This window comes from Myxocyprinus asiaticus, chromosome 1 (genome assembly GCF_019703515.2).
Source record: "Myxocyprinus asiaticus isolate MX2 ecotype Aquarium Trade chromosome 1, UBuf_Myxa_2, whole genome shotgun sequence".
In the NCBI taxonomy this organism is placed as follows: Eukaryota; Metazoa; Chordata; class Actinopteri; order Cypriniformes; family Catostomidae; genus Myxocyprinus; species Myxocyprinus asiaticus.
The window spans coordinates 65,446,282-65,461,846 of record NC_059344.1 but is presented as its reverse complement, the minus strand read 5'-3'; the positions used below and the strand labels follow the sequence as shown (position 1 = coordinate 65,461,846).

At 37.4% G+C, this 15,565-nt stretch overlaps 1 protein-coding gene across 1 annotated transcript in view; it reads right to left on the bottom strand.

The window, feature by feature from the left end:
* Nucleotides 1–5,174: 5,174 nt before the first annotated feature.
* The window catches only part of LOC127426449 (voltage-dependent L-type calcium channel subunit beta-2-like), a 60,797-nt gene continuing 50,406 nt past the window's right edge, over nucleotides 5,175–15,565 (bottom strand). The window contains exon 14 of the mRNA XM_051673323.1: nucleotides 5,175–5,277. Coding sequence (XP_051529283.1) covers nucleotides 5,249–5,277 — 29 coding nt within the window. The 3' untranslated portion in view covers nucleotides 5,175–5,248. The remainder of the gene's footprint in view (nucleotides 5,278–15,565) is intronic.

Here is a 15,565-nt window from a genome sequence, read left to right as displayed (position 1 = left end):
ATTGCTATTCTTTTCAACGCAAACACTTTCCTTTAGTTTATTTCTTTGAGTTAATTGGGTGCTAAAACAATGCAGGCAGCGCATGAAAATTTGTCGGATCAAAGCATTCATGAGATAAACCACTTTATATTCAAATTCAAAATACTAGAGACCAAATAAGGCCTACGTTATGGGAATTTTTATAATGTCAAAAGTTATGGGAATTTTCCCCCAATTTGGAATGCCCAATTCCCAAGTCCTCATGGTGGCGTGGTGACTCCCCCCAATCCAGGTGGCGGAGGACGAATCTCAGTTGCCTCCGCATCTGAGACCTTCAATCCGTGCATCTTATCACGTGGCTTGTTGAGCGTGTTACCGCGGAGACGTAGCACGTGTGGAGGCTTCACGCTATTCTCCGCGGCATCCACACACAACTCACCATGCGCACCACAGAGAGCGAGAACCACATTATAGCGACCACGAGGAGGTTACCCCATGTGACTCCTCCCTAGCAACCGGGTCAATTTGGTTGCTTAGGAGACCTGGCTGGAGTCACTCAGCACGTCCTGGATTCGAACTCGCAACTCCAGGGGTGATAGTCATCGTCAATACTCGCTGAGCTACCCAGGCCCCCAGTAATGGGCATTTTTGAGATTTCTTGACCCATAGGTGGCGCCAGACTGCAACTAAAATGGTTGCAAATGCGACCAAAAATAAATTATTGTGACAACCATTTAAAATCTACCCTTACAAAAAATCTAGAGTTCTGACAAACTTGCCTCAAATTTCCCACAAATTATTTTCACTTGCAAATGAGGTTGCGATTCTCCACAAACGTTTGCCAGAAGTTTGCAGCTCTTCACCGGTAGTGGTGAACTTGCAGCAAACCTTTGGCTACAATGAAGAATTTGCCGCAAAGCTCATTTGCATGTGAAAATAATGAGTGATGAATTTACAGCAAGTTTGCCATAACTCAGGATTTTTTTAAGGGTATTCGTCATTGGCGACAGACGGGTTGTGTGCGTTTTATATGTGGTTTCATCAGATCTCATCTTGTGAGTTATTGAATACATCTTTAGAGTGCGTGCCAGTGTGTCTCGCGCCGTTTTTTTACAATTTCTATTGAGATGAGCTCGCTAAACGCAACAACAAACACAGCGCGAGTCATGACTCTTGAATCGGGTTTTGTAACGAATCACCGAAAAGAACTCAGGATTGGAGCTCAGGTTAGCAGTTTGAATCAGAGTCACTTTCTCAGCAAATCAGCCATCAGTGAGTTCACAACTGGGAGCACAGACATTTCAAAATAAGAGTCCCATGTGTATTTCGGGCTTCTTTATAATTAAAAGTCCCATTTTATGTATTTGTTTTCTGGCACAAAAACAATAATGAGGGTTTTTGAACGATCTCAATTATAGTGACAGAATTATTTACATTTATTTACACTATATACAACAAAAAATCTCAATAGAAAAAAAATTACTGTATATAACTGAGTCAAAAATATAGTAAAGAACAGCAGCATTCAAATAAATATTTCGCTAAAGACCTACAGTATATACCGCCCAGGAATGTGAAACGTTTTGATTTGAATCTGTTCATTTACATGAAATATACAAACGAACCAATTCACTAAAATGACTTTGAACACTACTTATGAGAGCGAGAGGATGGTTTAGTACAAACCGATTCACTAGAATAATTTGGACTTTCCAACACTACATATTGACTGTCTCAGAAAACTAAATATTTCTGCATTTGGAGGCTGTATACTGAGGTAGGATGAAAATAAGGTGCTTTTCAAACTTTTCTGAGACAAGTTTCCTTCTGAGTTCCATTCATTCAAAAACGTTCTCGGTTAAGCCATTAAGTTAATTGATTAGGCAGATGCCTACGTTTTCGGATGCAGCCACTGTATGTATGGGAGAGAAGACCGTTTAGGATGAACCGATCCACTAGGATGACTCATACATTCCAAGCAACATATGAGAGAGGGCAACGTTCTGGATGAACCAATTCAAAATGACTCATTATTTCCAACACTACATTATTTCAATTTTTCATTAAAACTGTGGCAGTTGTATTAGAAAAGATATGTTTTTCATAACAAATAAACTGTTCACTTTTAAGAAGACTAACTGCTTAACCACTGTAATGAGGAGCCAGACATGGTCTTTCTTGTGATTGAACTATGGTAAACATTAGGGCCAATACAATGTAGAATTAAAGTCTGGACCTTTATAATTTATTAACAAAGTCATGTGTAATATTGTAATATATTTCCTGTTCTGTTGATGTTTGAGATTAGGAAACAATCTGACCTGGTTTGCAGATATTCCTAGAATCAAAATGATTCCCAGATCATTAAGAGTCTAGTAAAAGGAAAACAATATCTGTTATGGACTAGCAAACAAATATTTTCACTATAGAATCACAGTCCCAAATCAGTAAAGTGGTTTACTCATGAATATTATAAGTAGGCCTATAGAAATAAGGTGTTAAGTTTGTTTGATTTCCCACAGCACCTTGAAGTACAATTTTTTATTTTTTATTTTTTAAGTTTCGAGATGCTCAGATTATCAAAAATAAATCGCATTCATTACAAACATGAAATGCAACTACATATCTGAAATATAAATTGCAAAAAAACAAACAAACAAAAAATCTAAAACTGCATCAAATACAGTATATGATGTCCGTGTACGTTTGCCACCACCAAAGACCATTTTTTGATCCAGGAAAAACCTGATACAAGTTATATTTAAAAAGAAGTAAATTTTATATACAATTTTAATTAATGATTTATATTATATCATTATAATATATGCAATTTCATGATATTATATTAATTGATCAAATTCAGAATTTGTACTTGTGTGTGTGTGTGTTGGAGATGAGATGCCCTCCTCCTAAAAATTGTGGTGTTCTGCAAGGATCCCTGTTAGGGCCAATACTGTTTTTTTCACTATAAACTGTATGTTACCACTTGGTTCTGTGATTCGAAAATACAACATTCATTTTCATTGCTGTGCAGATGACCTGCAGTTGTATTTGTTGTTGAATCCCAATAATCTGAATAATTTAAATGTTCTTCAAGAGTGTATAGCAGATATAAAACATTGTTTTAAAATGATGTTATAATCAGTCATGTTTTTTTAATTTTTATTTTCTAATTTGGAATGCCCAGTTCCCAATGTGCTTTTAAATCCTCATGGTCATGTAGTGATTTGCCTCAATCTGGGTGGTGGAGGACAAATCCCAGTTGCCTCCACGTCTGAGACCATCAACCCACGCATCTTATCATGTGGCTTGTTGAGCACATTGCCACAGAGACATAGCATGTGTGCCATCCACACCCAACTCACCATGTGCCCCACCGAGAACGAACCACATTATAGCAACCATGAGGAGGTTACCACATGTGACTCTACCCTCCCTAGCAGCTGGGACAATTTGGTTGCTTAGGAAGCCTGGCTGGAGTCACTCAGCACACCCTGGGATTTGAACTAGCGAACTCCATGGGTGGAAACCAGTGTATTTTACCACTGAGCTACCCAGGCCCCCATAATTGGTCATGGTTTTAAAAAAAAAGTCATATTGAGTCAGCACTTAATCAAGTGGTCCCAAATATTCAGCTGGTAGTGAGAAATGTGGGCGTCTATTTTGATACAAATTTACATTTTGAATATCACATCAGGAAGTTAGTTAAGTCTTGTTTTTTATCAGGTAAGGAACATTTCCTAGGTGAGACATGTCTTGAGTTTTATGGATATGCTTTTATTTCAAATCAAATCAAATCAAATCACTTTTATTGTCACACTGCCATATACACAAGTGCAATGGTGTGTGAAATTCTTGGGTACAGGTCTGATCAACATAGCAGTCGTGACAGTGATGAAACATATACCAATTTACAATAACATCAAATTAACACAACACAATTTAAACATCTGATATACACATAATTACACACAACACAAAATACAAATAATAACATACACTGTACAGTATACAATACACACAATATAGATACACATTATTCATTAAAAATAAAAAATAAAAAATTATACATAGTAGTATATATAGAATGTACAGTGGGTTGTATTGTACTGTTTTGACATTCAGGCTGTCGGTTGATAGTAAGTTGTTAAGAGAGAATATATATAATAATAATATAATTTATGACAGTCCGGTGTGAGATATAAGAGTAAGAGTAATAAAGTGCAGTGCTGATGTATTTTGATCGTGGGAGATCAAGAGTTCAAAAGTCTGATTGCTTGCGGGAAGAAGCTGTCATGGAGTCGGCTGGTGCGGGTCCTGATGCTGCGATATCGCCTGCCTGATGGTAGCAGTGAGAACAGCCCATGGCTCGGGTGGCTGGAGTCTCTGATGATCCTCCGAGCTTTTTTCACACACCGCCTGGCATATATGTCCTGGAGGGAGGGAAGCTCACCTCCGATGATGTGTCTGGCAGTTCGCACCACCCTTTGCAGTGCTTTGCGGTTGTGGGCTGTGCTATTGCCGTACCAGGCGGAGATGCAGCCAGTCAGAATGCTCTCTACAGTGCAGGTGTAGAACCGTGTGAGGATGTGGCGGTTCATTCCAAACTTCCTCAGCCGTCTCAGGAAGAAGAGGCGCTGATGAGCCTTCTTCACCACGACTTCAGTGTGGATGGACCATGTGAGTTCCTCAGTGATGTGGACACCCAGGAACTTGAAGCTGCTGACTCTCTCCACTGGTGCTCCATTGATGGTGATGGGACTGTGTTCTCTGTCTTTTCTTCTGAAGTCCACCACAAGCTCCTTTGTCTTATTGACGTTGAGGGAGAGGTTGTGCTCCTGACACCAGTGTGTCAGAGTGTGCACCTCCTCTCTGTAGGCTGTTTCATCATTGTCAGTGATCAGACCTACCACCGTCGTGTCATCAGCAAACTTAATGATGGCATTGGAGCTATGTGTTGCTACACAGTCATGTGTGTACAAGGAATACAAGAGTGGGCTGAGAACACAGCCCTGTGGGGCTCCAGTGTTGAGGGTCAGTGATGAGGAGATGTTGCTGCCTATTCTAACCACCTGGCGTCTGCTTGACAGGAAGTCCAGGATCCAGCTGCACAGCGAGCTGTTTAAGCCCAGAGCCCGGAGTTTCTCATCTAGCTTGGAGGGCACTATGGTGTTGAATGCTGAGCTGTAGTCTACAAACAGCACTCACATAAGTGTTCTTTTTTTCCAGGTGGGAGAGAGCAGTGTGTAGTGTAGATGCAATGGCATCATCAGTGGAGCGGTTGTTGCAGTATGCAAACTGCAGCAGGTCAAGAGAGAGAGGCAGCACTGAGCAGATGTAATCTCTGATTAGTCTCTCAAAGCATTTGCTGATGATGGGGGTCAGAGCAACAGGACGCCAGTCATTTAAGCAAGTTATTTTGGATTGCTTTGGAACAGGCACAATGGTGGATGTTTTAAAGCATGTGGGGACTACAGACAAAGAGAGGGAAAGGTTGAAAATGTCCGTAAAAACACCAGCCAGCTGGTTCGCGAAACCAGCTGGTATTTTGTCTTACCTTGATTATTGTAATGCCCCATTTTCGGCTTTAAATCAATGCACTTTAGCACGGCTACAATCAGTGCAAAATGCTGCTGCTAGACTTTTGACACAAACTAGGAATTTTAATCATAGTACTCCAGTTTTAGCTTCTTTGCATTGCTTACCAATTCATTTTAGGGTTAATTTTAAGATTTTATTAATTACATATAAGGCATTACATGGTTTGGTGCCAGATTATTTAGCAGAACTTTTAAGACCTTATGAAACAGTTAGACCTCATAAATCTCCTTGTTGTGAACTGTTTCCTGTTCCAAGATCCAGATACAAAACAAAAGGTGATGATGCGTTTCTAGTGATTATGGAACAACCTGTCCTGAGACATTAGATTTGCTGAATCTGTCTGTTTTTAAGCCACGTTTAGAAACATATTTATATAGACTTGCTTTTATTACTATGTGAATGTGTTGTGTTTAACTGAGTGTGTCTTGATTTTATGTTTTGTGAAGCACTTTGTGCTAAATCGCTGAAAGGTGCTATAAAAATAAAGTTATTATTAAAAAGCTAATAATGATGACATACAAATACATATACACACACTTTCACATACTGTATATATTGCATGTTACATTTCATGGCTTGTTACCTCTTATTTGTTTGTTAATGGTCCATTCATGCCATGTCGGAATTACTGTAATTAGTGTAATACGTTTCTGACTTCTTAACATTGCTTATGTCATAATAGTTGAGAACTCAGAATTAAATGAAAGTTCAGAGTTCTGACTTCTGTGTACTTCTTGAAAACGTAAAATTTGTGCTGGAAAAAGTACTTGATAGTCCATGATTTTTATTCAGTGATGCCTGTATGAACCCTGTATGAACCCTGCAGAATCTGCCGTCAGAGGTTGTGGGTCATGTTTTAGGAGCTCGCGCAGGTGAATGGATCCTTGACATGTGTGCATCTCCTGGAGGAAAGACCACACACTTCGCTGCCCTCATGAAGAACCAGGTAACTGTGTTTACTTTAGACACATCTTGACACAATTCTTCTTGCAACTGTTATTTAACCATTACAGATTTGAAGCCTTGATAACAGGTTGACCTTATTTATACCTATAATAAAACTACACCTCTTGTAATATTCTTTGCTGTGTCCCTGCAGGGAACTGTAATGGTGTTGGAAAAGATCCGATCCAAAACGGAAAAGATCATTCAGAATGCAAAGGCGCTGAAGTTGAATTGTATTCAAGCATACTGCTGTAACAGTATACATGCTGTGTGTGTGTGTGTGTGTGTGTATATATATATATATATATATATATATATATATATATATATATATATATATTTTTTTTTTTTGCATTATTAGGCAAAACGACAGCTTGATTGGAAATGGCATGTCATATTTCATCTCAAGCATGCTCTTCACTGACACTTTTGTCGACTTTGTTAACAAGTACACTAACTTAAAAAAAAAAAAAAAAAAAAAACTTTGTTAGGGTCATAATTGTTTGATGTGGTGGAAATAATGCCTCAACTGTGGGACCATTATATTTTAAAAAAATAATAAAAAAATAAAAAAATTCATAGAAATCATTTTAACACAATAAATATCAAAATGGTGTGTTTATTTCACTCTTTTTTTTTTTTTTGACTATCATCATTTTAAACATGTAACAATTTTTTATAGTTTAATATTGAAAGTCTGTTTAAAACAGTGAAATCGATACATAAAAGGCATTTGAAAAGTACCAAAAAACTAATGATGAAGGTCTGGTAAAAAGTTTCCAATTCAGTTTGAATGTGGTCTTCATATAGCAAAAAGAATAAGCTGAAATAAGCTGTTTGTTTTATTAAAAATAAACCCCGGGGACATGAATGTGCCCGAAGTTAAAGAAAGAGATTGTGACTGTTCCAACAGAACAAATGTGAGTATTTATTTTAGTAGAGTTTTAATTCCCTAAGGATGTACAGCCCATTGGCCTTTATTTGTTATAGTATTATGATCTGATTTATGAATAACTGCTGATTCCTATTGATACTATTGTTCTATTTTTACTGCTCAGACACAAAAATAAATGTTTTAACCACTCGGATGTAGTTATAGTTATCGCCTCGTTATTTATAGACTTTCATACATTTTTAAATGTTCGAAGAGACTTTTATGATCCATCCATGACACCAGTGCTCTGTTTGCATTCATAGAGCAGAAAGGTAATTAAAGGTGCGGTAAGCAATGTTTTCATGGAAAAGTATGCAAAAAAATGTCCTACTCCCTTAAAGATATTAATGAAATAAGAGATATCACATTGGTCTCTGTGACAGCTGTAGACTTTGTAAACAGCAAACAAAAATGTGTCCTCAGACCGCGGACATTGACGCTATTCACCTGTCATTAATTTTGCTCATTCTCATTTGAAGCGGATCATTGAGGCTATGATTCATAATGTTTGTCAGTTGAGGGCGCAATTGTGCCACTGTTGAATTTGACAGCTACAGGAACAAACAGTACTGCTCTTTTGCTCGGTTTTGGTTACAAAATGATCTTTGGAGGGAGGGATTTTGGAATGAGGGGGCGTGGCTAATTAAACAGCTCAGTTATGTGAAAGCTTCAGAACGCTAAAATCACTTACAGCACCTTTAAAGGAATATTCCGGGTTCAATACAAGTTAAGCTCAATCGACAGCATATGTGGCATAATGTTGATAACCACAAAAATGTTCTTTAAAAAATAAAAAAAGCAAAACTCGAGGTTACAATGAGGTATACTATGGAAGTAAATGGGGCCAATTTTTGGAGGGTTTAAAAGCCTAAATGTGAAGCTTATAATTTTATAAAAGCACTTAGATTAATTCTTCTGTTAAAACTTGTGTATTATTTGAGCTGTAAAGATGTTTAAATCGTAATCAGGGGTTGTTTATATTGTATCGTCATGGCAACAAAGTTGTAAATTGGCTTTAACTTTACACAGAATAGGTTAGTAAGTGATTTCATCACACTAAAATCATGTTTACATGCATATTTTTTACATCTTGCTGCTAAACTTTTGAAACAGTGAGTATTTTAACGTTTAAAAATTGGCCCCCATTCACATCCATTGTAAGTGCCTCACTGTAACCCAGATTTTTGCATTTTTTAAAGGAGGGACGAGTCAATTATTATTATTTTTTTGGTAAAAACATTGTCATATTGAGCTTAACTTGTATTGAACACAGAATATTCCTTTAAATCTTTCATTTTTGCCTATCTTCAGGTGCCTCATTTAGTTTAAGAGGGCATGCCTGGCTGTTACAAAGTTTTCATCCTGAATTAGTATGAGGACGAGCTAGTCACTCAAATTCCTCCGAGGCACTCGACCAGCTCGTCAACACTGACAGCATCGGCTTCTTCATCGCCAAGTTCATCAAACGATAGTAAACACATACTACACACACACACGCCTTAAGTTACAGTCTATTCAAACAAATAAGTTTACTGCGTGTGTGTGTGTGTGTGTGTGGAGACAGGAAGTGACACTGGTGCCTTATGCAGGTCGTCCACCATTGCCATGACAACAGTGATGACACAGCTGCCATGGTGAGCATAAACGTGCCTGCTCATTGGCTTGAGAGCAGGAAGTGCACACAAGCACAGAATACAACAGTATTTACACTTGACTGCCTTTTACACAGAAGGATCTTTTTATAAGGGATATTTTGTTTGTGCATTAAACTTTAAAACTGTAAATAAGACCAATTAGTAATTGTAACACAGACACACACACACACACACACAGACATGCACACAAATAAATAATCTACTGGAAGCCTCAACATTTTTTTTCACCATATACAAAAGATTAATTACTGATCTCACAGTTGATAATGATTTACACCGCACAGATGGTGATGTCATGCACTTAAAGTGATACTTTGTCATTATTTACTCACCCTCATGTTGTTCCAAACCTGTCAATTATGCGTATGATCCCCAAATGTTTTGTGTACTTTCAGATAAACTGCCATGACTACATTTTAATAAAGTAAAATAAAATAAGTAATGAATAATAATAATGATAATAATAATTTAATAAGTGAAATTAACCGTAACCCACTCTTTTCAAGGTACAATTTTCCAGTATATTTTATGTGCCACATGGTGAAAAAACACATGAGAGGTCATTACAATTGTGGTTATTAGAGGGTTATTTTTTTTCAAAATTCTGTATTCAACAGTTTAATTTCATCATCAAAATAATCTAATCAAATTATTTTAATTAATTCAATTTTTCAACATAGCATTGCATTATTTTTATCAAAAGAAGTGCATTTCTACAGCACAATCCGAAATAACACTGGAGATATTTTTGTCAAATGAACTGCTGCACAACAGAACATCACAGATGTGAAATATTGCTTTAATGCATTATTATATTTTAATTGCATTAAACATGATTTTTTTTTCCTTTCACGCGTCCATTTAAATCGAGCTTTTATTTTGCCGTTTCTGTGTGTTTTTGTCTGTAGTTTCTTACCTCAGGATAAGCAGTTTGCTACATGGCCCAGTGTGATTATTAAACCCCAAAAAGCTGTGATTTAATTAAATAAATATATAGTCTGTATGTGCTGCATGCTTCAGAGCGCTCTGCTCACTGTCATCTACTACACACACACCTAGAGCACGCGTGATGCTCATGATGAGGTGCTTTCAGCGTACGAGTGGCCGGCTTCACATATTAATTATGAATTCATATTTATTTAATTAAATCACAGCCTTTTACAGTTTAATAATCAAAATTGGACATTTCGAGGTTTTCATTTGATTAATTGTGCATTAAAATCCAAATATGTCAAATTCCGTGACATTCCGCGTTTTATAGCTAATGCAATTTTTCTGACTGTATTCAGTGATTCCCTCTGTGTTTTCCACATCGCTGAAATCATAGGGCTCTACAAGTGATAACAGTGGTATAAGCAGACACCGATCATTGAATTATTGAAAATTAATTTAAATACCGAGGTGTAAATGCTACATTACCACGCTACCACCTTGGGGAGTGAATATGTACTGTATTAATAATTGTGCATGTAACAAACACCTTGTCAGCGACACAATCAAACAGTTTTATTATACTAAAATATTTTCCAGGACAAATAATTATTTTCCAGTTTTCCATGACTTTTCCATGACTTGAAAACTGCATTGCAAAATTCCAGGATTTCCAGGACACATGGGAACCCTGTTAATTAATAACACAAATTGATAATAAAAAAAGCGGTTTGTTGTTTTCTTTATAAAACTTCATTGTAAAGGTTTCTTTGACCCTGTTTCCACCTGGCATCTCGGGTGAGACATATCACTGTTTACACCCGGTCCCTTAAATGCATGTCCTGTGACCACTTGTGATCGGATTTGGAGGGGAGGAACTGTGTTTCACGACGACATACATTAATCACTATGTCAGCGTGTTACTGCATGATAACAAACCGCATCAAAGTCAGAAAAGACAAAGAAAGCGAGACAAAAATGTGCGCTTTTTCTCCCAGATGCATCTGAAATCTAATCTGCACAAAAGCAATAATCTAAGCAGAGTTGTCTGTTATTTTAGTGGATTACCTGTATTAAAAGGTGCTGTAGCCCTTATACTTCCACGAGACAAAGCCTTTGAATTAGCCAAGCCCCCTCTTTCCAAAACCATGCACTCCAAAGATACCAAATGAGCTTTATTGAGACCAACATCAATCAGAAACGGTTGTTAAAAACAACAGCAGCAAAATAGCGCCCTCAACTGACAACTGTTATGAACAACATGGCATAAAAATGCAATATGCCGCAGTAATTCGCTGCAACTTCGATACTGTGACAAAGCGCAAAATGATTGACACTTATTTCATAGATATCTTTCGGGGAGTAGTGACATTTTTGCATACCTTTCCATGAAAAAACCGCTTACAGCACCTTTAAACTGAGCAGCAGATGTTCGTACTTCTCATAAGTGTCCCTGCATGTTGATTTCATACACACTGAAGAATATCCGTGAAGTTCTTGTGTTTGTGTATGTATCCGTTTTTTCAAATTTTCTGATCGGATAGTTATTTCCTTTTAAAGCCGCTCGTAACCGGCAAAGTTTAAACTGTTTTGACAGGTGAGGGGTGGTGCTTCACTGCTGCCGAGACATTCAGGATGGATTATCGTTTACATCTCAAATACGATGTGGTCACATGTGTTTTTGACTACCTCTGTATGTGTTTTTTGTGATTCAATCACAAAACGTTTTAGACCCTGTTTAGACTTGTATGTAGCGCTAACCACATGTGATCGGATCACCAAAAATGCATCTTTATACCAGGTGTAAACAGGGTCTTCGATGCTTGCATTTATTTCGTTAGTTTATTCCCAGCTCTGCTTCATACATTCGATATAATTTTTCCAACAGAAGTGCTTGGCATGGGGAGAAAAGTTTGTGGGAAGACGCAGTTTGTGTTTGATTTTCTCGAAACAATTAATGCCCTTTAACGTGACTGGTTGGACAGTTTCGTCATTTGATATGAACTCTAGAATTTAAGTTTCATACTTCAGTACAGGCATCGATAAATCAGGTTCAGTTAATAAAGTGTGGTCTACGTTAATGCCATTAAACCCATAAATAAACACATCGCGGACAGATGCGGACACAATACAATAGCAAAAATAGAAAGCCTGCACACTGTCGTAGCTTGCAAATCTTTATTAGTTTATAGTGTTTCGAGACTGTCCTCGCTGTGGACTGTAGTGCGATGTTTTATTATATATTAGATTCTCTTTACAATATTATGTTATTTAGTGTTGTCAGTACGGCATATAGCCAATACGCGATTTTGTTTAACAGGTTATATTAGCCTAGTGGCTAACTAAAAGATGGTCATTTAACTTCTGCCGGTATAGGGGTGGGCGATATACCAGTAGACATGATAAACCAGTAGAAATTTGGCAACCAGTCTGTATCGCGGTTACACAAATCCGCCACCACGTGACAAGAAATGTGCACCTCATTCTAATCACGTAACACGTACGCGGTACACATTCTGTCAGAGAAATGGAGGAGGAAGACAGAGCGGCTTTATGTGAGACTGTCAGAATTGAAGAAACAGGGTTTTTCAGGTACTGACAAAATTCACACGATTTTCGAGTCCTGCAGGGTTCCAGATTGGGCTCCACAGACACTTGCGCTACTCAACCCGGTTTCTCACGGCACAAACCCATTGGAATTCTTCTGAGTTTTTAGTTTTTTTACCGTAAAGCACTATGGGAGAATTCAAACATCTTAAACGGCGAGAGAGCCTGACATTCTAACCAACGCTGACGAGGAAAACAGCTAAAACAACGTGTCATGCGCCAACAATATTGTGTCATCTATCATACGGATTTTTTTAACTATGCACTTCATCACCGTTAATAAAACTCAGTTGGAGTGGGCCTGGGTGGCTCAGCGAGTATTGACGCTGACTACCACCCCTGGAGTCTCGAGTTTGAATCCAGGGCGTGCTGAATGACTCCAGCCAGGTCTCCTAAGCAACCAAACTGGCCCGGTTGCTAGGGAGGGTAGAGTCACATGGAGTAACCTCCTCATGGTCGCGATTAGTGTTTCTCGCTCTCAATGGGGCGCGTGGTAAGTTGTGCGTGGATCACGGAGAGTAGCATGAGCCTCCACATGCTGTGTGTCTCCGCTGTGTCATGCACAACGAGCTACGTGATAAGATGTGCGGATTGACGGTCTCAGAAGCGGAGGCAACTGATTGAGGTGAGTAACCGCGCCACCACGAGGACATAGTAAGTAGTGGGAATTGGGCATTCCAAATTGGGAGAAAAGGGGATTAAATAAATACATGCAATATTGGTGATACTGTAATATTAATTCACAGCTTTAGGCTAAACATTTTTTTTTTTAAATAAATAAGCAAAACCCTGTTCTCCCCTCATTACCAGAAGTTCATCCATTTAGAAAATGAGTTCCACCTCAAACAGATTACTTTGGCAACTTTACAGCTCAAATAACAATTTTTCGTTTTTTACCCACGGATTCATGCAAGCTCTGGGGAATTTCACATTTCTGTTTATAACCCTTCCAGTGTCATTGCATATGTTAGGCAGAATATTTACCCTAATTCATCATTCACTTTAATTGTATGCAAATGTAAAATATTTAAAAAAATAAATAAAAAAAAAGTATTTTATGTTCCGTGGAAAAAAGAAAGCCACGCAGGTTTGTAACAATGTGAGTAAACAGAATTTACATTTTTGAGTGAACTGTTCCTTTAGAATAAAACGGGTACATTTATGTTGACTTTAAAAGAGTCAACATTAAAAAATAAAATAAAATGTCATTCCATATGAAATTAAGATATAAATGTTTTTATTTAATATTAATTTGTGTCCCCACATGAAAAAATAATTATGCATGGATACACTTGTCACGTAAACTAACAGACAAAAGTTTGGACATACATGACTGAATTTATGCTTCTCATGATTTTAGAAACCTTTTGATGATGCTTAAATGCTTCAGTTTAAATGCTTTTGAATTTGCTTTATGAAAAATACATAAATAAACGAGTTGGAGTGTAAAGTAAAGGAAAAGCAAATGTCCTGCATAAATAACTTGGGGTTAACTTTGTCATATCAACAAACATCCAGTCATTTGATTTACAGTACTCTGCAAAAGTCTTAGGTGCTTTTAGTGTATCAGTAGGAAATATCAATTTTAGATTTCACCATTCCCTTTGCAAATAGAATTGACAAAGAACAATGAGCCCTACAATGGTTGGCATGACCCCATAGAGCCCAGATCTCAACAACGAGTCAGTCTGGGATTACATGAAGACACAGAAGCAGTTGGGACAGATTAAATAGATAGAAGAACTGTGGCAAGCTCTCCAAGAATCTTGGAACATCCTATCTGCCAACAACCAAGAAAAACTGTGTCCAGGTGTATCTAGAAAAATTGCTGCTGTATTGAAGGCAAAGGTGCACACAGCAAATATTGATTTCGCTTTTCTATGTTTACTGACTTTGTATGATGTAAATTAATGAAAACTATTTATGGCATTATGTTTGAAGACATCCTCACTATGCAACATTTTTCACAAATGTTTATATGTTTTCAGCGAGTTCTGTTGACATTGAGAGAGTCTGCGCTGTTAGTTTGAGAGACATCAGTACAGTATATCAGCTGTGATTGCCTGTGACCTCGTGCTAACACCCAAATCCCAGTCCTGCTGATAAACCACCATAACAACACTCTTGCTCGTGTGACATTGCTATATTAAATAACGTTTGTCTTTGTACTATTCCAATACTTTTTTCTCTATCTTATATAGTTTGTGCAATAAACATTTATAAATAAAGACGTTACGGTGAAACTCACACTAAGTTAGCGCTGGACTCAAGTTCAAGTACATAGATAAATATGTGTTAAGTTCATTGACCTTTAGGCTACGCAGCATTCTCATAATATCTCATAATCACTTTTATATTAGAGAATAAGAAAACTTGGTGGTTTTATTGACGATAGTTTGTTCATAGTTTCAGATTCACCTTCTGTACATCTAATAAATCTCTTTGAATATAATACATACATATACATACATATATATATATATATATATATATCTGTCTTTCTCATATGTATCTTTCCATTGAACACAACAGCATTTTGGGATTGCATGCTTTGGAAACTTAACTCAAAGTGATTAACAGGTATTTTAAAAATGCAGAACTCCAAATACAAATACTTAGATCTCAGAAATTCAGAAATTAAATAAACTTGGGCCAAAGGTCAAGCAAGGCTGAGTTACTTACATGCGCCACCCAGTGGTCTGGAGAAATATTAAGAAATTTTGCATTAAGTAAGGTATAATATGTACTTTCAGCCAGTTCTTTTTGCTAAATAAACCAATACAGGGTTGAATGCTTTTGCAGCGCTTCGCATTGGGGTCTTGTATCACCATAAATGGGTTTATTTTGCAATACAACTGGCTGACTGTACATTGTCCCGCTCATAACATGGCTACTAACCAAATAAATAAATACA